This window comes from Pipistrellus hanaki (genome assembly GCF_964339955.1).
Source record: "Pipistrellus hanaki genome assembly, chromosome: 7".
Taxonomy (NCBI): Eukaryota; Metazoa; Chordata; class Mammalia; order Chiroptera; family Vespertilionidae; genus Pipistrellus; species Pipistrellus hanaki.
The window spans coordinates 19923675-19944316 of record NC_140509.1 but is presented as its reverse complement, the minus strand read 5'-3'; the positions used below and the strand labels follow the sequence as shown (position 1 = coordinate 19944316).

At 43.1% G+C, this 20642-nt stretch overlaps 1 protein-coding gene across 1 annotated transcript in view; it reads left to right on the top strand.

Moving 5' to 3' along the window:
- The window catches only part of ELOVL5 (ELOVL fatty acid elongase 5), a 78616-nt gene that overhangs the window by 37482 nt on the left and 20492 nt on the right, over positions 1-20642 (top strand). The window contains exons 2-3 of the mRNA XM_084889474.1: positions 14779-14844; positions 18068-18255. Of these exons, the coding sequence (XP_084745600.1) occupies positions 14787-14844; positions 18068-18255 (246 nt within the window). The 5' untranslated portion in view covers positions 14779-14786. The remainder of the gene's footprint in view (positions 1-14778; positions 14845-18067; positions 18256-20642) is intronic.

Here is a 20642-nt window from a genome sequence, read left to right as displayed (position 1 = left end):
TGTGGCTGAATAACATTCCATTGTATGGATGTACTACATTTTGTTTATTCATCCGTCAGTTGATAGATAGTTGGTTCGTTTTCACTTTTTGGCAAAGTTTATTTTTCCCCATCACCATTGATCCCTCCTATACCCTTTCCCACCTCCACCCTCCAGCTTTGTTTCACTTTTAGAGGACCCGCCAAACTGTTTCCCCTGGCACGTGTGCCATTTGGCAATCCCACCAGCAATGTATGGGCATTCCAATCCCTCCATAGCCTTGCCAACAGTTGTTGTTGTCTGTCCTCATGATAACCACCATCCTGGTGGGTACTGTGTGGGTCTTTTTAAAAGAGAGAGGGCCAGAGCTCTCTGGGTTGCGCCAGCTTGCTGATAGTTGGCCTTCCTGACCTAGCAGGTATGAAGGCCACTTGTGCACGCTAATGTTGGAGATCCCGGTGGCTTTAGCTGGCTGTCTCTAGGCTTCTGTAGAAGAAAAGATTGTGCATCTGGCTGCCCCTCCTGCGGGAGCCTTTGACATGGTGCGCAGTTCTATAGGGAGCCCACCCCATGGGCTAGCCAGCTGTGCTGGGCAGGCCAGCAGTGGACGCCCAGGGGGCGTACCTGTCTGTGCTTTGTCACTGGATCTCTGTTTTAAAACAGAAGTTTGCAGAGATTCTTACACAGAAAAATGTTCGTGCTAGTTTGTGTCATAACAACAGCAATTGTTTTGCTCTTTCAAAGAAAACCAAAAAAGTTTTTCTTGGATATTTGTGAGATAAAGACTAGAAAAGCTTGTGGTTTTCATTTTCATAGGTGACATTTCAAAATTGATTGCAGATGATAAACTGCCAAAATGATAGCTTTAAAATGTGCTAAAAGAAAAAAAAATCAACTGTGTGGTGATTTTTAAAGAGCACAATATTTGGATGTTGTAGGGTAACCAATGTCCCTGGGACTTTCCTGATTTTTTATTTTCCTTGATTTTTCACATCCTGGGAAACTCCCAAATTCCAATAAACCAAGACGGTTAGTTTATACGTGATATAAACCTGCAGGTAACTCAATGGCTCCATTTGTTTGTTGTTAGACCAAGTTACTTAAAATCTCAACTTCAGTTTCCTCACCTATAAAATGAGAATAATTCCTTAGTGAGCCTTTGAAAAGCTAGGTATACAATAGATGATAAATGTTAGCTCCCTTGTCTGTTAAGCTTCAGGCTAGTAATACGTTATGTTGTTTTCATAACCAAATTCTATACTTTTTATTTCCTCAGTTTCAATTAAATCAAAAAGGGAACGTTTATTTTTTTAGGGCCATGCTTCTAATTGGTGCCTTGATTATGTGCAGTAACCAAAAGGAAAGCTAACAAGGGAAAGGAATCTTGAGTTTTAAGAACCTCTTTCCCCACCCCCACTGACCTCATTAGTTTCTAAGTCTGTAATCCATGGCTGAGTAACAGATTACTGCAAAATTTTAGCAACTTAAAACTATTGTCACACAGGCTCTGGGTTGAGGAAGTCCAGAGAGGTTTTGCACGGTGGTTCTGGCTCAGGGTCCTTATTGAGGTTGCAGTTGTGGCCGAGGTCACCTGAAGCTGAAGGATCTGCTTCTAGGTTCACTCAGGGGGTCATTGGCACAGGGCCTTCTTAAAGGGCCGATCACAACAGGCAGCTGGCTTCCCCCAGAGCTCATGATTTGAGAAACAGAGAAACATACTGCTGACCAAGATGCAAGCCACAATGTCTTAAAAAAATAAAAAAAATACATTTTACTGATTTTTTTATAGAGAGGAAGGGAGAAGAATAGAGAGTTAGAAACATTGATGAGAGAAACATCAACCAGCTGCCTCCTGCACACCTACTGGGGATGTGCCCGCAACCAAGATACATGCCCTTGATTGGAATCGAACCTGGGACCTTTCAGTTCGTAGGCCGATGTTCTATCCACTGAGCCAACCCGGTTAGGGCCACAGTGTCTTTTATAACCTGATCCCAGAAGGGAGATACCATCCTTTGCTATACTCTGTTGGTTGCTCACGCAACTCTGGTTCAGTTTAGGAGAGGATCACTGGGGACCAGCTTAGAGGCTGGCTTCCACAGATACCAAATTCAGTTGAAACCTTGGTCCTCTAATCCAGGTAGTGAAGCTAGTAGAAAGTGGCTCAGTTTGGAACTGATGATAAAAAGGCCTGAGCCAGAGTCCACATCTCAGCCAGTGTCCAGATTTCTGCCCATTGCTCACCTTATCTCCTTCCAAGGAGTACCAGTATGTCCAGTTGGCTGTGGCCACGTGTGTGCCATGATTTCCGGAAGTGACACCTCACATATGGATTTAATTAAATTCCTTCTGTGTGCTAAGAACAGCTGCTGGGGATCACAGGGAACAAGACAGATATGTTCCCCGCCCTCACTCAGCTGTTGCAAAAGTGGCCACTGACACCTGGTTTTGGAAGCAGCCTGTTAGGGATCTCTCCTGCCACAACATGGTATTCTTTCCAACAACATTCCAGAATGGAGAAAGAGCTTGCACTGCTTCATGCATACTGGTTATACTTGGTATGTGTGATGTAACATGGTGTTGATAGATAGGAGAACTGGTCTCTAACTTAATGGGGCTTTATTTCAGCTTGAGAGATGTTTTGAAAGGAAATGATAGTGGAGTTAACACAAACAGGGAATTATAACCAAATTTGTAGGAATGGAATATTTTATCCTTGACCACCAACCCAGTCTAGACTCTGGGGGTGTAGTGCTATCAGTATATGATTACTGTCCAAGTGACATAACTTCAAGAGCTGCGGGGGATTTTATTCGAGTCCCAAAGTGAAATTTACATCTGCAGCAGTGGTTCCCAAAGAAGGCCGCTCATCTGCTTTACCCAAGGAACTTTGCAAAAAGACAGACGTTTCAGTCTCCATATTGTTGAATCACAATTTCTAGAAATCTGTTGTTTGAAGCGCCTCGGTGAGTTGAGTTGCTGACAGATATGAAGCTGAAAGGCACGAAGGCATGCATTCTTACACTCATTCATTCATGGTTCCAACCAGTAATTGGCACCCTGCCAGGCCTAGATCCAGGCTCTGTGGAGATACAAATGGGAACATCAGAGGTTTTGCCCTAGAAGAATTGCTTAGAGCTTAATGGGGATTGTGAACAAATGAGCAGATAATTACAGCATAACTGATAATTATGACATTTAAAAAATAAGCCTATAATTTTATCACTGGTTGAGATAATGGAAGTGATGATGGGCATGAGAAAATGAGGCCAAGGCGGATTGCCACCCTTTTCCGCCGTCTTCCCATATAGGTCTTAATTTCTACGGCCTCTATTACCAAGGTGAATGCACTTGGGCTTTGCTCTTTTTTACCTTGATAGTGTCAATTAAAATTAAGTTACTTCATGGTTAAAGCTGTATGAACTCGCCTAAGCCAGTTTGGCTCAATGGACAGAGCGGTGGCCTTCGGACCAAAGGGTCCCCAGGTTCGATTCTGGTCAAGGGCACCCCCCAAAAAAGAACTGTATGAATTCAAACACTATTAATACATATTGTCACCATCCTCCTAATAATCACGGTGTGAAGATGCTTTCTTGGGAAGCCAAAAATGGGGTATTTTAAGAAAGGTAGGTCATAGAGTAGGAGACCTGGGCTCAAACTTTGTCTCTCTCCACGCTCTGTGACACGCTCTGTGACCTTTGCCAACTCGGCCACCCCTCCAACTGCAGTAAGTGAATAAACTCATTGGGCATCTACTATGTGTTAGGTGCCGGGAGTATAAAAAAGCCATATCTGGTATGAACACTGATCTTCACTTCTACTCACAAAGAAGTCAATGACCAGCACCCCCTTCACGTTCTTGAGTACTGATTTTCAACCGATGTGCCGCAAGAATTTTAAAGCATGCAATATCTGACTAGTCAGGGGCACTGACCTCTGTTCCCTAGATTGCCAAATTAAAAAATGACCACAGCCAACACCAAATAGCTGGTTATATGTGATAACATGTTGTTGGATAGATAAGAAATATATTTTTTGGGGTGCCACAGAATTTTAATAATTGGTTCTGTGTGCTATGAGATGAAAAGGGTTGAAAATCGCTGTTCTAGAGGAATGTATCTAGTGACTCTTAAAAAAATTCCTGATTCACAAGTATTTCTATGTGATTCCATCCAAAGTAGAGAATAACAACTGTGAGGTGTGGGGGTGGGCAAGTTTCATTGCCCGTGGATTTTGCAGTGAACTCAGATTAATGCTTAGCAAAAAACTTCCATAATCACTGGATGGATGGGAAGCTGGTCAATGTCAAAGACCTTTGTAATGATGATAATTATAGGAATAAATATGCTTGCAGCAATTATTGTGTGCCATGCCCTAGTCTACGTATTTTACATCCATCAACTCATTTAATCACACGAGAAAGGTACTTCATTACTTATTTTGCAGGTGAGTAAATTAGGGCAGGAAAAGGCAAAGTAACTTCCTGAGGTTGTTACAGTAAGTTGTGGACCAGCGATTTGAACCCGCCAGGTTAGGGTCACCACAACATGAACTATATTAAAGGGTCGCAACATTAGAAAGGTTGAGAACCACTGTTCTAGAGTGTGTGCTCCTAACCACTGCTACCCAAAAGAGAGTGACCCACAGGTTTTACTGCTTTCCGTAGGTCATGTCTGTCCCTGTCATTGTCGTTTTTCTAATGAGCAGTACATTGCCTGGCACATAGTAGGCACTCATAAGGTCTTTGGTAATTTAGTGAGTCACTGCCTTTCGCATGACTGATAGAGTGAAGGGCAGTGACTCTGAGGATGTCGGGGGAGCATAGAAATAAAACAAGTCAAGGGGATGACATGATGCCAGCACTCGGTGGACCTTTTGCCTTGTCTCACCGGGATTAATTAGTTACTGTCAGCAGGCTGTTTGTGAGAGCTGAGATCTAAGTCCATCTGTGGCAAGCTGGCCTTCATCCACCAGCAAGGAGCATTCTGTGTGTGGATTAACATTGTTGGTTGTTGTTGTTCCCCCCCCCCCCCCCCCCCCAAATGACACTGTGCTTCAACCCGAGCAAAGTCATTACAGCTTCTCTTGTTCTTGTTTCAGATGAAAATTAGGCCATCATCTTTAAGACAATGAAATTCTACAGGGGTAGTTTTCTACAGTGAGCCCCTCTCCAAATGCTTGTTGGTTAAGGGAATGGGGGTGTGGGTTCTCCCGCTGCTGAGAACTGGAGGAAGAATTTTGAATTCGATGGTACATTCTGTTCTTTGGCTGTGAGAATTCCCCAAGAATACAGTCCTAATATCATATTACTCTGCCTCTTCCCGCTGCTGAAAAATTATCTACATCTGAGTTTCTTAGACCACATATATTTATGTATTACCTTCCAAAGTAGAAAAATATGTCTCCCCCTCTCTGAGTACGGAAAGCATAAAGCATTCTTTGGAATGTTTAAAGGGTGTGTGTGTGTTTTTCTTTTGATGTTTCTTTCACCCTTGTAAAATGCCCTTACCGATTATGTCATAGACAGGAGTAGAATATCATTGTTAGAGTTCCACATCGCTAGCGCGGAGGACTTTTTAATTAACTGGTGCAACCAAGGAGTGGGAGGTGGGGGCTGATCTTCTAACCTTGTCCAATCTTATTTTTGCTGCAACATTTAAAAAATGTCCCCCACATGTTCCTTATACCAGAATGAGGTTGGTCGGCCTCCTTTGACCTTGGAGCTATCCCGTAGCAGTACGTTATGGTGCCTATCAGTGCCCAAGTTTTGCAGTTACTTATCTAAGGCCCCAAATAGGGCTGTGTTCTTTCTCTACATATATGATCTATGCAAGGGGAGAAATGACTCTTATCGGGGAATCGTTATTAACAAGAGTTTGTTATGGCCTTAGAATGGAGCAAGAATTCTATGAGGGGGGAAAAATAAGCCTAGATTTCCGGAGTATCAGAATGACCGTACACCGCTATTGATGTGGCAGGTACTTCTCTCCACCCAAGATTTAATCTGGAGCCATCGGGTTAAATGCCCACATTCTAAAGGGATTCTGTTGTCAGTGTGGTTCCATAGCTAAAAGTGTGCCAGCCCTTAGATGTTTCCCTTATGGTCTTTAGGACCGTGTTTTATGTTTTAACATTTCCTTCACTCCCTGAGCTGATTTTCTCCAACCTAGAACAACCCTTTTAAATTCAAGCCTTGTTATGACTGCCAAGTTAAAGTGCCATTTAATTTTTTGTGTTATTGGCAGCCAGTCTGGAGAATGTTCCCATGCCTGCTTAACACAAGCTGACTGTTGAAAAGGATGGATGGTTGGAGAAGACAGAAAAGGGAGGGAAAGTTCATCCTGACCTCTTGTCACTTGCAAGGCCAGCTCAGCTGACTTATCTTTAGATGAACTGCGACAATTCAAAACATAAACACATGAAACAGGATGTGATGAGAAAGTTATGCTAAACAGTAGGTACACGTCTGCAGTAAACACATTTTTAAAACCATAAGCAATGTGTGACTTGACTGATTTCACAGGAAGGAAGCTCTCAAAGCAAACTAACTGCTCCTTACTACCACTGCCTTTAGCAGCAAGAATGGAAAGGTCTCTACTGCTCAGCTTTGAAGTCAGCAAATAGCCTAGTTGTGGGATTAGGAAATTAACTTTCTGTACTATAATGTTCTTCTTTTTTTAAAAAAATATATTTTATTGAGTTTTTACAGAGAGGAAGAGAGAGGGATAGAAAGCTAGAAACATCAATGAGAGAGAAACATTGATCAGCTGCCTCTTGCACACCCCCTACTGGGGATGTGCTCACAATCCAGGTACAAGCCCTTGATCGGAATCGAACCAGGGACCTTTCACTCCGCAGACCAACACTCCACCACTGAGCAAAACCGGTTTCGGCCATAATGTTCTTTTTTAATCTTGATATTCTTTAAAGCAGATTTGCCTTAAAATCCCAGTACTTTTCATTTGCCAAGTAGCTTTCTCCTGCTTCAGATATAAATGGCCAGAATGATTAGCATTAGCATTTTTTGTATTTTTTATTTATTTTAAATCATTATTGTTGAGAGTATTACAGATGTCCCCCATTTCCCTGCCCCATTGACCTCCTCCACCTAGTTCCCATTCTTCCCCAGGCCTTCATCACCCTATTGTCTGTGTCCATAGGTTATGCATATACGATTTTTATTAATCTCTTCCTGCCACCCGCAACTCCCTTTCCTCAGATTTATCAGTCTGTTTCGTATTTCCATGCCTCTGATTCTATTTTATTCATCAGTTTATTTTGTACATTAGATTTCTTGTTCATTTATTTTTATTTGTAGATTCAATTGTTGCTAGATGTGTATTTATTGCCATTTTGTTGTTCATGTTTTTTATCTTTTCTTTTTCTCCTCCTCCTCCTCTTCTTAAAGAATGCCCTTCAAAATTTCATGTAATGCTGGTTTGGTGATGGTGAACACCTGTAGCTTTTTCTTGTTTATGAAACTCATTATCTGTCCTTCAATTCTAAATGATAGCTTTGCTGGGTAGAGTAATCTTGGTTGTAGGTCCTTGCTATTCATCACTGAATTTTTCTTGCCACTCCCTTCTGGCCTGCAAAGTTTCTGTTGAGAAGTCAGCTGACATGTATAGGCACTCCCTTGTATATAACTTTCCTCTTGCTTTTAAGATTCTCTCTTTGTCTTTAACTCTTGGCGTTTTAATTATGATGTGTCTTGGTGTGGGCCTCCTTGGGTTCCTCTTGTTTGGCACTCTTTATGCTTCCTGGATTTGTAAGTCTATTGCCTTTTTATCAAGGCAGATAACTTCATATGTTGCTCCCATCATAATTCTCAACTTCAAGTGACCATCAGTAGATGAGTGGATAAAAAAGCTGTGATATATTTTACCATGGAATACTATGCAGTATTAAAAAAAATATATCCCTAACCCTTTGCTCCATGGAGGGACCTGGAGAGTATTATGCTAAGTAAAATAAACCAGCCAATGCTCTCACATGTGTAATCTAATGAACAAAATAAACTGATAAGCAAAATAGAACCAGAGACACAGAGGCATGGAACAGACTGTGGAATCTCAGAGGGAAAGCAGGGGTGGGTGGGTAGGTAGGACCACATCAACCAAAGAACTTGAACGCATACATGCATAACCCAGTGGTCGGTAAACCGAGGCTCGAGAGCCACATGCGACTCTTTGGCCCCTTGAGTGAACCTCAATCAGACTGAGGACGTTTTAAGCAAAGGCCAGCTTAGAAGTACCCTAATAAAGTTAATAACAATGTACCTACCTATATAGTTTAAGTTTAAAAAACTTTGCTCTCAAAAGAAATTTCAATCGATGTACTGTTGATATTTGGCTCTGTTGACTAATGAGTTTGCCAACCACTGGCATAATCTATGAACACAGACATTAGGGTGGTGAAGGCCTGGGGAAGAGGGTAGAGGCAGGCTAGAAGGGATCAATGGGGCAGGGGCGGGGAAAGGGGGTGGGGAACAAATGTAATTGTAATACTTTCAGCAATAAAGATTTTAAATAATAATAATTCTCTCAACTTCACCTTTTTTAATATATTTTATTGATTTTTTACAGTGAGGAAGAGAGAGGGATAGAGAGCTAGAAACATCGATGAGAGAGAATCATCAATCAGCTGCCTCTTGCACACCCCCCACTGGGGATGTGCCCGCAACCAAGTACATGCCCTTGACCGGAATCGAACCCGGGACCCCTCAGTCCACAGGCCAACGCTCTACCACTGAGCAAAACCGGTTTCGGCTCAATTTCATCTTAAGAAGCAACTGACTATGCCATCTCTCCTTAATTAACCCCAGCAACCTTCTTCCTTTGGTGCCTGCCCCCAATCCTCTCACATTTTGTTGTCCCTTTTGGGAGCCAAATGGAAAGAAAGGAGGAGGGGAATACTATAAAGCTTATTACAGTATCTTTTTCCCCACAAGCCTCCAGCAGACTCCGTTTGATATTGGATCAAACTGAACACTAATGCTTGCTTAACCTCATGCGGATGATTCACCTGGGCATGCCACTCCCGCAGAGAGCTAACTAACAGACAGATGGATTTTCCGCATGAGCACTGCTCCCTTCGGGGTTTTGGTTTTTGCCCTTTTGTGTTCTGCTTGCGTCAGTATTTCCAGGTCTCTGTATCTTTGCTATGGTAGTTCCACTGTTTCTTTTGAATTGAGGCCTGATGCTCACCTCAGCCCTAAAATACTTAGTTCTGTGTCCGGGGCAAGTTCCTAGCACATGTACTAATGCGTGCGTTAGGTGACAGTATGTTGAACTCTCACTCATATCCTCTTTTAATATAGGGAATGAGCAGCCCCAATGAAAGGCTTTTCTTAGTGAGAGATTTACAGTGAGGCACCATTATAGCACAGTTGCATAATTACCAAAACACTCCTGAATTTGATAGTGTGAAGTGGCTTTTGAAAAATGTACATAAAAGAGGATTCTTTTAAAATCAGTTATCATTTACTTACCTGTCTCTGTTTTCTACCCTTATCCTGTTTTCATAGTCATCATTTTCTGTGTGTCGCCCTTGAACTAGTGAGCTAATAGCTTTTGGATACTGATATGATTTGAACTTTTTTTTTTAATGGATCCAATTACTCCCTGTCACCACGTACAGGGCTGGGAAGCCCCGTAGGTTGAGTGGGTGTTAGAGATGGGGACGCCACGCTTGGCTTGGTGTCATCATGATCTGGCTTCTGTGAGGGGCTGACCACCCCTGTTCCTGTCTGCATGTGGGGAACCAGCCAGATCACAGAATGGCTTATTCTTTCTGCTGCATTTCAGACAACAGCTCCTCTGCCATGGTCCCAGCGCCTGGGCTTGGTCCTTGCCGGTACAGTTGCTCAGAGCAGCTGTGTTCCCACTTGGCCCAGGTCGCCGAGCTGCCTGGAGAGCGACACAGGCTATTGAGAAGTGATGTCACTGGTCCCCGTGCAACTAGGGAGATGGGCACTGTAGCAGGCAGGCAGGCAGGCTGCAGCATGTGGTTGACATTTTGTGCAAAGTGGGTCATGCTGTTCCCATGATTCCGGATCAATAGGCAAAGTATCAAGGGTTTTGCAGGGCCCCATGCCTCCCCCATTCCTTTAGAAAAGTAGAAAACAGCGTGGCTCGGCCCACAGGCCGCTCAGCAAGTGCCCCATTCACCCAGCGGGGTGGGCCGGGCCAGCCTGGCAGTGAAGAATTCATTTGCTGACACCTTTTGTGCTGTTCCTATGGCACAGCAGATAGGCTCAGCGAGGGAGACGAGAAGGAAAAGGGCACAGTGCTGTCCGGCAGTCTGCAGCCTGAGCAAGAGGGGATGGTGGCAGTGAGCCCTTAAGGGTTGGCAGTCTTCTGTTCCCGACCTGTGGCCACATGCTCTTTGCAGGTCACGCTGCCGCGTGATTGCTATCTGTGAACCACCTCTGAGCGAGGTCGGGACACCCGGCAGAGAGTGGGGGACAGGCCTCCCAAGTTGCAGCCTGCCCTCTAACCCTGGCCTGGCCTCGGGTCCTTGGACATGCCAAGCAGCCCTGACCTTGGGACCATGCCACCCACCGGTCCCTCTCCTGATAGGTGCTCGCCCTCTGCATCAGGTCCCTGCTCTGTTGTCACCTTCTCTAACTGCGAGAATTTATCCAAAGTAAATTCCCACTCTGTGAGCCCAACCCCTCAGCCTGCTTTATTTTTTCTTGCCGTCAGTTACATTACATAACCTTTTGTATGTGTGTGTTTCCACCCCAGCCTGGACTCTTTGTTCCCTCGGGCCTTAGCAAGGCACCTGGCACCTAGGAGGCACCCAGGAAGTGTGAGATGTGAAGGAAGAAATGTGCACACGGGAGCGAGGGGTGGGAAGTGTGTAGCTGACCAGACAGAAATGGCATCGTGTGGAGTGAAGGATGGAAGAAAACCTTTGGTGCTGATGTCTCTTGGTGACTCGTGTAAAAACAAACCTGTTTAAGACGGTTACCGTGCAGGTTGGCAGTGGGCGTGGTAGGGGCACAGTTTGGGGAAAACCTTTAACACGGCGGAGCCCAGCACAGAAGCAGGCCTGTGAGCCATGGATCAGGACTCTGCTGGTCAGTACGCCCAGCTCTGTGCATCCTCCTTCCTTTCAACACAGACGTTTCAGCCACTCTCTCTCTGAAAACTATATTTCCCACTTAAGTCTTTTCAGAGACTGTTTCACTAGATTTTTTTAAAATTATGTTTTTCTTGATTTTTAGAGAGGAGAAGAATGAGGGAGAGAGAATAAAAACATTAAGGATGGGAGAAATATTCATCGGCTTGCCTCCTGCATGCCCCCTTCTGGGGATCCAGCCCACAACCACTGAGCCACACTGGCCGGGCTCGCTGGCTATTTTATGCGCTCCCAAGTTTGACTGTGACAAGTTCTGCAAGCCTGAGAGAAGCCTTCTCCAGCGGAGAGAAACGCAGTGTGAGAAGATGTGCTGTTGCCGACAACCACCTCTCGAGTGTGCTTTTGTGTGGTGTTCCTTCTGAGAGAGACAGGAGTCTCCTGCGCCTACCCGCTTCCACGGGCCTCTGCTCGAGATGGGTTTAGTTCTGGATTATTCAGGACAGATGGTTGTAACAGAACTCTTCAGTGCCTCCCAGTACTAAGTTCCACACTCTGGCAGCCTGCTGCTGGGCTCAGTACACTTGGACTGAAATTTCGCCGTATGTTTCATCAAGCTGTTTTTCTGTGGCCGTGGTGTTAGCCTAGTTTCTCAAGTTCAGCTTTGTCCTAGGCATTGTCCTGGTAATGACAGGACATTTGTACCGCTTTTTTTCCTTTTTCTTTTTCTTAAGTCTACTCATGTTTTTCCCTCCTCCCCAACTCCACACTACAGGTCTGTTTTTTATCATTTTAAAATATTTCTGTGCTCCTGTTTCCAGCTTTCTGGAAACCTTGTATGGAAACCAAAACTGGTCACACTCTCTGAAAGGCCTCTTAGTTAAAAATCATTATGATCCCCGGACTGCCTTTGTCAGGGATCTTCCGGTGCTAGATCCCAGGATACTGTTACGTAAACCTTATTTTTATAGCGTGGTATCAAACGTGTATATGCATCATTCTAACAGCTGCTCTTTAGCAAACTGGATCTTGTGTTTGGCTCACAGCATCTTGTACGTCTGGTTTGTTTGAGGTCTCCAGGAATGCTCCTTTCTGTTTCTTCCGGTTTGGCAATCATGTACACCTTAGGTGTTTGGTATGTGTGCATCTAATTTGCATGCTCATTTTAGCCCCATCTTTCCTGTTTAGAGAATGTCTTCCGAGGTATTAGCATGCCTCCACCTCTGTTGCTGTGCCCCTGGGGGTGATAGGACTTGATGTGGACATTGTGGGTTATCACAAGAACTGGGGCTTGCTGGTGGCATTTCATGGACGGGCCAGGGACAGAGTGCCAGCAGTGCCACGGAGTTGAGCCTGTGGCAAACACAGTAAGAAGCCTTTATGGTAGGCTTCCGGCACATCAGGCACTGCCCTAAGGCCACTGTTTGACCTTCTTAACCTTAAGAGGCATTACATGTTTCTCCCATCTTATAGATAGGAGGTTAAATAACGTGTCCAAAGTCACATTGCTAGTAAGTGGAAAAATAAGTTTCAAACCCAGATTGTCTGATGAGAGGGCAGCACTGAACCACTTCATCACCTGCAGCCTGGTTGGTGTGCCTGCTCTCAGCTCCTTCACGCTGAGTTCCTGAGTAGTAGGCCCACCAGTATAGCAGGGTTTAGATTTGAAATGTCTTGGAAGGCGGCAAGTCTGTCCCTGATAGACAGTTTGTCCATCAGCAGTTAGTTTCCCAATAGTTGTGGTGTTTATGACCTTGTTCCTCCTTGAGCAGTCTCTATTTGCTTTCGATTGCGGTGCAGGGGACCCTGTGCCTGCACGAAGCTAAATTGCGTGTCAGAGTGAGTTCAATTGCACAAAAACATGATGGTTGTCTTCCAAAACTTGCATTTTCTAGATGATTTTCAATAGATTATGAAAACGTAGATACCGTTATCTTTTTTTTTTTTTTTAAATGGCAATGTTGCTAGCAGCCTTTAATAGATCAAACATTTCTTATTTAAGCATGGAAACGCTTTTAAGAAAAATTCTGCTGAGGAAATGTGAAGTTTAACAGATTCTTCTTAAGATGCTCTAGAATTTTTGTCCCTTGAAGAGGTTCAGTCTGGGGGAGGAATGTGACTCGAGGTAAGAATGGTCTTAGGGATGCAGTATGTTAAAGAGCAGTTTATTTTTTAAATGTCAGAAGTGACCTAGTGGCCTGGGGTATAACGGTTGAGGGACAAAGGTGATATACCTAACTGCTGGCTCTCTGGTGGCTTGTTGGTCTCTAGCCATGGTCAGAGACATGGGTCACCTCCCTGACCAGCACCCTGGTAGCTACTCTTGCAGTGTCATGGTGGCTTCGCCTATCTCTTATCTTTTATCTCTTATCTCTTATCTCACCGCCGGGCTGGAGATAGCCCATTAGGTAACCTCACATCAGCCAAAGCACACAAAGCTCCAGTGTGCTGAGCCAGGAAGAGGGGTAGCATTAAATGATTAACAGCTGGGTTAAATAAAACTGGTGCTTGCCTTTGCTCTTGGAAGGTAAAATGTTTGTGGTTCTATCTGTAAGAGTCGTGGCCAGGAAAGTTGAAAATGTATTAATATAGAAAATCTAGACAATTTGTGTATAAAAAGTTGCTTAGCTGCCCTATAAATGTCAATCTTGAATAAGGGGGAAATGAAGGGAATTATGAAATCTTGGAAGATGGAGTTAGAGATGTAACTATTGATTTGATACTATCCTCAAGATGTTTTATTAAGTGAAAACAAGTAATATATACAGCAAGTCCTCGGATAAAATAATTTCGTTATAATGTTGATGAGATGCCATGAGAAGGTAACTCTTGTTTTTATCAATTAGCCTATGGTAAAAATTGGTTTCATTTTCCCATAGTTCATACTGAGGATGTTAAGTGAGGATTTACTGTATTTACTTCTCAGTATAACAGTATTTTTCTAAGTTTCTTTTTTTTTTTCTGTGACACCCCCCCTCTTAAGAATATATTTTACATCACAGCTGAGTACATCATACCTAGAAATATGATACAATAACATTAAAAATTTAGCCCTAACTGGTTTGGCTCGTGGATAGAGCATCAGCCTGCAGACACAAGGGTCCCAGGTTCGATTATGGTCAAGGGCATGTACCTTGGTTGAGGGCACATATCCAGTGCAGGAGGCAGCTGATCGATGTTTCTCTCTCATCGATGTTTCTAGCTCTCTATCCCTCTCCCTTCCTCTCTGTAAAAAGTCAATAAAATATATTTTAAAGTAATAATAATAATAATAATAATAATAATAATAAAAGTAGCAAGCAGAGAAAATCACCTTTTCACTGTGGCATTCCTTCCTTTAATACAGCACTTCCTGTCTCTGTCCTCTTGACTCCACATTGTTCTTGCCTGGAAGGGAATCCCCTCCTGTCTGCCACCTTCCCCTCCAGTTTCACTCTTCTCCCCACTGAGGTTCCAGCTTCACAGGGTGTTTTCATGGAACTGAGAGTTTAGACTGGCACTTCTAAAGCGAATTCACAGAGTTGTGTCTTTCATTTTCATTTTCAAATTAGAACTAGCATATAAATTACCTTTATGAATTTAAAAAACATTTTCACATAAGGAATTTAACCTTGTCTATAGCATATTCTTGGAAAATTTGTTCTTTTAGGAAATATACTACATAAAACATTTTGAGTGGAGCTTAATCAATGTCTTTTTTTTTTTTTTTCTTAATAGGTTTTAAAATGGAACATTTTGATGCATCACTTAGTACCTATTTCAAGGCATTGCTAGGCCCCCGAGGTAAGGTGGTTTTTGGTTTTGCTTCCTTTCCTCTCCCTACCCTTCCCCCCTTCCTGGATACAGCCACTTGCAAATATTGTGTGATGACATTCTAGAAAACATTAGCATTTTCTATGATAAGACTAATGCCTTGTCCTGGGTAACGAGGGGCTTGGAGAATTCCTCTGATGGTTACTGAAATGGTGCTGTGTCCCGGCTACTGGAGCAGAGGCACAGCTCTTGTGACCCTCTGCTTGTTTTAGCAGGAGATCAAATTATGCTATCAGGCTTGTAGCCTGAAAATGCCAAGATTTCACCATTATCACCTGTATGTTTTCCTCAATTCTTATGAGTCTCCAGCTGAAACTGGCTTCCAAAATGCACTATTGCACTAGGACAGTGTTTCCCAAACTTCTCTCATGATGAGAATCACCTGGTGGAGTTGTTAAACTACAGATTCCTGAATCCCACCTAAGAAGTGCTAAACTAGAATTTTTGTTTTTTGTTCCCAAAAATTCTAGTTTAGCACTTCTTAGGTGGGATTCAGGAATCTGTCTAGTTAAGTATACAATTTTACCTATATGTTCCCAAAATTCTAGTTTAGCTGGGATTCAGGAATCTGTATTTTAACAACTCCACCAGGTGATTCTCACCATGAGAGAAGTTTGGGAAACACTGCACTAGGAGTTTAAAACTCTTTCCCTCTGACCATTGTCAGGTTTTTTAAATGCCCTTCCACATTGTGTCACATCAACAAGTAAAATATACACATGCACTCACATTTTACTGCACTCATATCTCTTCATCTTTTATTATCTCTTAGGAAGTAAATCAGCTTGCATTCCTTTAATGTCATCAAAAATGTTTCTCTGTGTCTGATCTATAAAAAAAGAACTTTTTAGGTTCACATAAATAATTTACAGGGAAACTGCAGTTTTAAAACACAGAAGAAAGCAGTTTATTCGTATGGCAGAGATGAAATCATGTTTGATGCCATTTGTGACAGTGTGAGGATGTGGAGAGAGAGTCTAAGTTGGTGTAATCTCTCTGGAGGGTAGTTGTGTCTTCTATTGAAAATAAAATGTGCATGACCTTTGACTCAGCTGTTTGACTCCTAAGAATTTATCCTACAACTAATCCTGATCAGTTATGCAAAGATGAACATCAGGATGCTCCTTATGTTCATCTTGTCAAAAGTAAAGTAACCTAGATGCCCATAGATAACACCTAGGGGATGCCCATTCATAGGGGGACGGGTTAAATACATTTGTGTACAGCCCCACGGAAAAGAACGAGTTAAATCCCCCTGTATGCTTGTGTTGGGAAGATGCCCCACTTCAGCATTACAGGACCCCAAAATTCCATTTTCACTAGCTGAAACGATAATAAAACTTACTAGGTTGCATTACAAGATCATCAACTCCTGAGTTATTTCAGGGGCTGAATGCTGGTAAGCAGTCCTTGTTCTTGTCATTTTCTACTTTGCATTCTCAGTACAGCAGCAGCTCTGTCCTCAGCTCAGGCCCTCACCTGTCGTGGTGGGATGGCACAGAGGAGTCAGAAATCTCATCTGCATGGGTTTACAAACAAGGAATCCCTTCCTTGAGCCCCTCACCAGCTGTCATCTTCTCAAAGCTCAGTGGCCATCTTCGCTTCACATGCCCATGTCTGTACCAGTCACCAGAGAGTGGGTGAGGATGACCATGATTAGCCAGGTCCCAGCCACCCGGGAAGTACAGGCTCTGAGGAAGGAGGTTGGATGCTTGCTAATGTAAAACGATGAAGATCTGTTATAAAACTTAAAAAGCAAGGTGCAGACAGAGCTTTAAGTAAAAAGAAATGGGAGGTTTCTGTGTGTGCGCTTATTGTGTTTGTGATACATATCGCACACGCAAACATCTGATGTTAGTTTCTAAGTGGAAACTTGTTTTCTCAGAATTGACAGCTGAAAACAAAGGTGTTAAGAATTCCCTTGCTGAGCTCACTGGGGCCGGCCATTTCCCTGAAGGACTTCTGAGAACCACCAGTTCTGAACTGGTGGTAACACCTTCTACCACACAAGCCCAACTCCAGTGGGAAAGGGTAGAGGAGAAAAGCCAGGAAACCTGGGGGAGAACTTAAGATATCTACAGGAAAGCAGACTGACAGTAGATCTTCCCAATACACACAGGCTTGTCCTATGAGGTCAAGGGAAAAGCACTGGAGAGAAGAGCAAGGTGGTGTAGCCAGGAGGTCAGAGAAGGAGCTGAGGCTGTCCCTTTCAGCTGCTGTGACTCAGAAGATCCAGGATGTGAAACCTGTGTGTGCTTCTGAGCTCCAGAGAAGCGGGCCTTGGAGAAGCCACCAGATTTGGGGGCTCTCCAGGGCAGGATACCGAGGGGAACAGGCTGCAGAGGTGGCTTCCTGGGAGTCGGCCAGAAGAGGAAATTGAATCTTGCAGCAGACAGATAACACCTAGGGGATGTGGCTTCCAGGGAGTTGACTCCCATCCCAGGAAAAGGTTGTCACCTTGCTGCAGGCAGCTACTTAGAACTAATTTTCTTTTCTTCCTCATTCCTGCCTAGGAAACAGGGTGGGAGCGAGGGAGTTCTCTCCTAGACCTACTAGCTCCCTGGAAACCATGTAGGTCTTCTTAAGCCTCTACTCTTCACATGGTTCCTTAATACCTTAGTCACTTACTGGTCATTGCTGCTTCACCCTCACTTTAAAAAAAACCATCCTGCCCTGTGCTGGTGACCGTTGCACTCCCAGCAGATGCTGCCTGTCGAATCAGTGACTGTCATTAAGCTGGCTAAGTGGCACGCTGCCTCTGAGTCTGCATGCTGGGAGGGCTTGCTGACTCTTGGCTGAGAAGGAGGACTTCGGAGTTCAAAGACTGCCTTGTCTAGGGTTTCATTACCCCATGCATAATTTAACAAACCAGGTTGATAAATCCAGTTAATGGGCAATTTAGCTTTCTCTCTTTTCTTCTTAAGGTGTTTTGGAAAGGATTTTTTAAATTATCATTTTACTTAGTAAAAATCATGAGTAACATACACATTACTGTTCAGAACATGTACCAGGGAGCTTCATCTTGGATGACACAGACCGAAAACCCAACGCTTCCTCTTGTTGCTCCGTTGGTAATAGGAACATTCATATTAGGGAGCTATTATAAAGTTGTGGTTAGAGAAAAAAAAATTTTTTTTGATATTTGAAAAATGTTGTGGTGATCACTTACTATTGTACCTTTATTATTTTTCAGATACCAGAGTAAAAGGATGGTTTCTTCTGGACAATTATATACCTACTTTCATCTGCTCCACCATATACTTACTAATTGTGTGGCTGGGCCCCAAATACATGAAGAACAGGCAGCCGCTCGCTTGCCGAAGAATTTTAGTGGTGTATAACCTTGGGCTCACCTTGCTGTCTCTCTATATGTTCTGTGAGGTAGGTCTGAGGTTACCACGGGCTTCCTCTCCCTTAACTCTGCTCATATTGCTATCCTGAATTGTGTTCCTAAATGAAGAAGGTAGTAGGTTCATTAGTACACTTTGAGTATGTTTGAAATTGATATTTCAAATGCCAGCATTGTTTGCCCTCTGGAATATGTGAAATAGAAGCCTTTGCTATTGATTCTCATGTTTCCTATTATATTTAGAAGTAAAATAAATATTTCAGAACTACTCTTATGCGAGCAGAATACAGAGTGGAAAATGAACAAAACGTGAAAAACTGATCTGTGAGCATTTTATTATAAGTATTTAATAGATGGTTCTTGTTTGGGGGTGGGGAGGAAGGAAGTGGGTGTTACCAGTGTTTGGTTGTGTTTGTGGTAAGTCAGCCTCCATCCCGATCTGATAACTGTAAACAGGTTTGAGACTTGACAAGTTATTTTTTAAAAGCTAAGAAGAGTGGATAGATCTGTGTTAAGGTTTGAATGGTCTGCATATATTCAGACCCAATTATTTCTTCTATATAACTGGAATGTTGGAGACCACATTGATGATCTCAAAGTCAAATGTAGCTTAAACAAAAATGAAAGACAAACCAGAATCGATACTATGTCCTTCCTATTTTGCAAGGTATAAGGATACAGCCTTTAAAAGCTGCGGGAGGGTGGGGGCAGGGGGGGAAGGGCTGCCCTCCAGTGGTAAGCACAATAGCCCAGTTTTAGGGGAAGGACCACTTTTCAGACTTACAACACAGAACTATTGCTACATCTGTGGGGTGGAGATTTAAGCCATACATAAAACAGACACTTTTAAACAGTCCTGTTCATATTTTTGACCTCTTATTATGACTTTAACTCTCCAAGGAGTAATGAATAAGATAAAGGGGGAAAGGAAGGGAGTGCTGAATACAAATCTTAGAATTAGTGTTTAGAGAAAGAATAAATTTGGGGTCAGCCTCAGGCCGTGATGTCTCCCTGTCTGCGAGTGGCTGACTGTGTATGAGAATGGATATGGGTGTATAAGCTATTGGGAAACATTGCATTTGATCATCAGAGGTTTTGTAGCTGTGGGAGGTCTGTGTCTTGTTCTCCCACACGTATTTCATAAGCCATGGTAACGATTTTGTGACTAGAACGCTAGATGCTACTATCATTACTTTTATGCTTGACTCTCTGTCAGATGCGTGCAACTCCTCGTTTGCTTTGTTTCTGTCCTGTTCTAGAACAGAGGCAGTTTAATTCGCCTGCAAGGTGGAGATGGCAGGACTGGAGGCAGGGCCAGTGCGCAGGAGGGACTCCAGGCCCCAGCACCGCACATCTCTGGGTCCCAGGGACACAACCGCAGCCAGATGGCAGGCTTTTTAGGCTGAACCGTTTACTTCCTCATAATTGATAGATGCATGAGCTATTTCATTAAGAAAGCTCTCACTGGGTTTCTTACTATATACAGCAATCGTCTAGAGAAAATAAATATGTAAGATGATTAAGTCTTATAGAACATAAGCGCCTGGTGCCTTGAATGTTTCTCTGACCCTACGATAGAGCAGTAGCTTCATCATGTAACCTCTCTTAAACAGGTCACTTCTTGATATGGGGGGGGGGGGGGGGGGAGTGCTGCATAAATTGCTGCTTTGTATACATGAGTGAAGCATTATAATAAGTATAGATTTTCTTCTGACCGCTTCATGAGCACAATAGAAGGCATTGAGCGGTACCTGTGCATTGACTATGGAGGTTTAAGAAATATACAGAGACGAAAAATAACAATTTAACTCACAATTTAAAATACATAGAGAAGTCCTAGATAAGGGGGGAAGCAATAATTCCTTAAATCAAATTAAGATTATAAACTGTACCCAGATCAGATATGCCTGAGTTTGAAATCAGCCCTGGTACTGATTTCAGTACCGATAACGATAGTTACACTTGGCTTTTCCCCCCCTCTGTACTAACATAAACTCATCAGAAATACTATAACATATCGTTTGTCAGGTTTTTTCACTTCATTTTCACTACGGTTTTTCCTTTTGTGCTCAGTACTTATATTCTAGGGACTACTAAAGCAGGAGGGCAGCCAGGGAGCTGTAGAACAGAATAAGCTGGTCGAGGAGCCCAGCGGGCCTGGTTTCAGAGAAGTATCTCAAGAGTTAGAGTCATTTGCCTGTGGTCACACAATTGACATGGTCATGATCGTTAATCTTGACCCTTTTGCTTATCTACATATTTGGGTCTGTAAAGAATTTTAAAAATAAATGTTTAGTCATTGATATTTTTGTTTATTTAATCCTGTGGCGTGAATTCACACCTGCTTTTGCAAGTTCTAGGTTAAGACAAAAAGGATTGTCACTAAAGCAGACCAGGAGAAATCTTGAAAGAAAAGAGA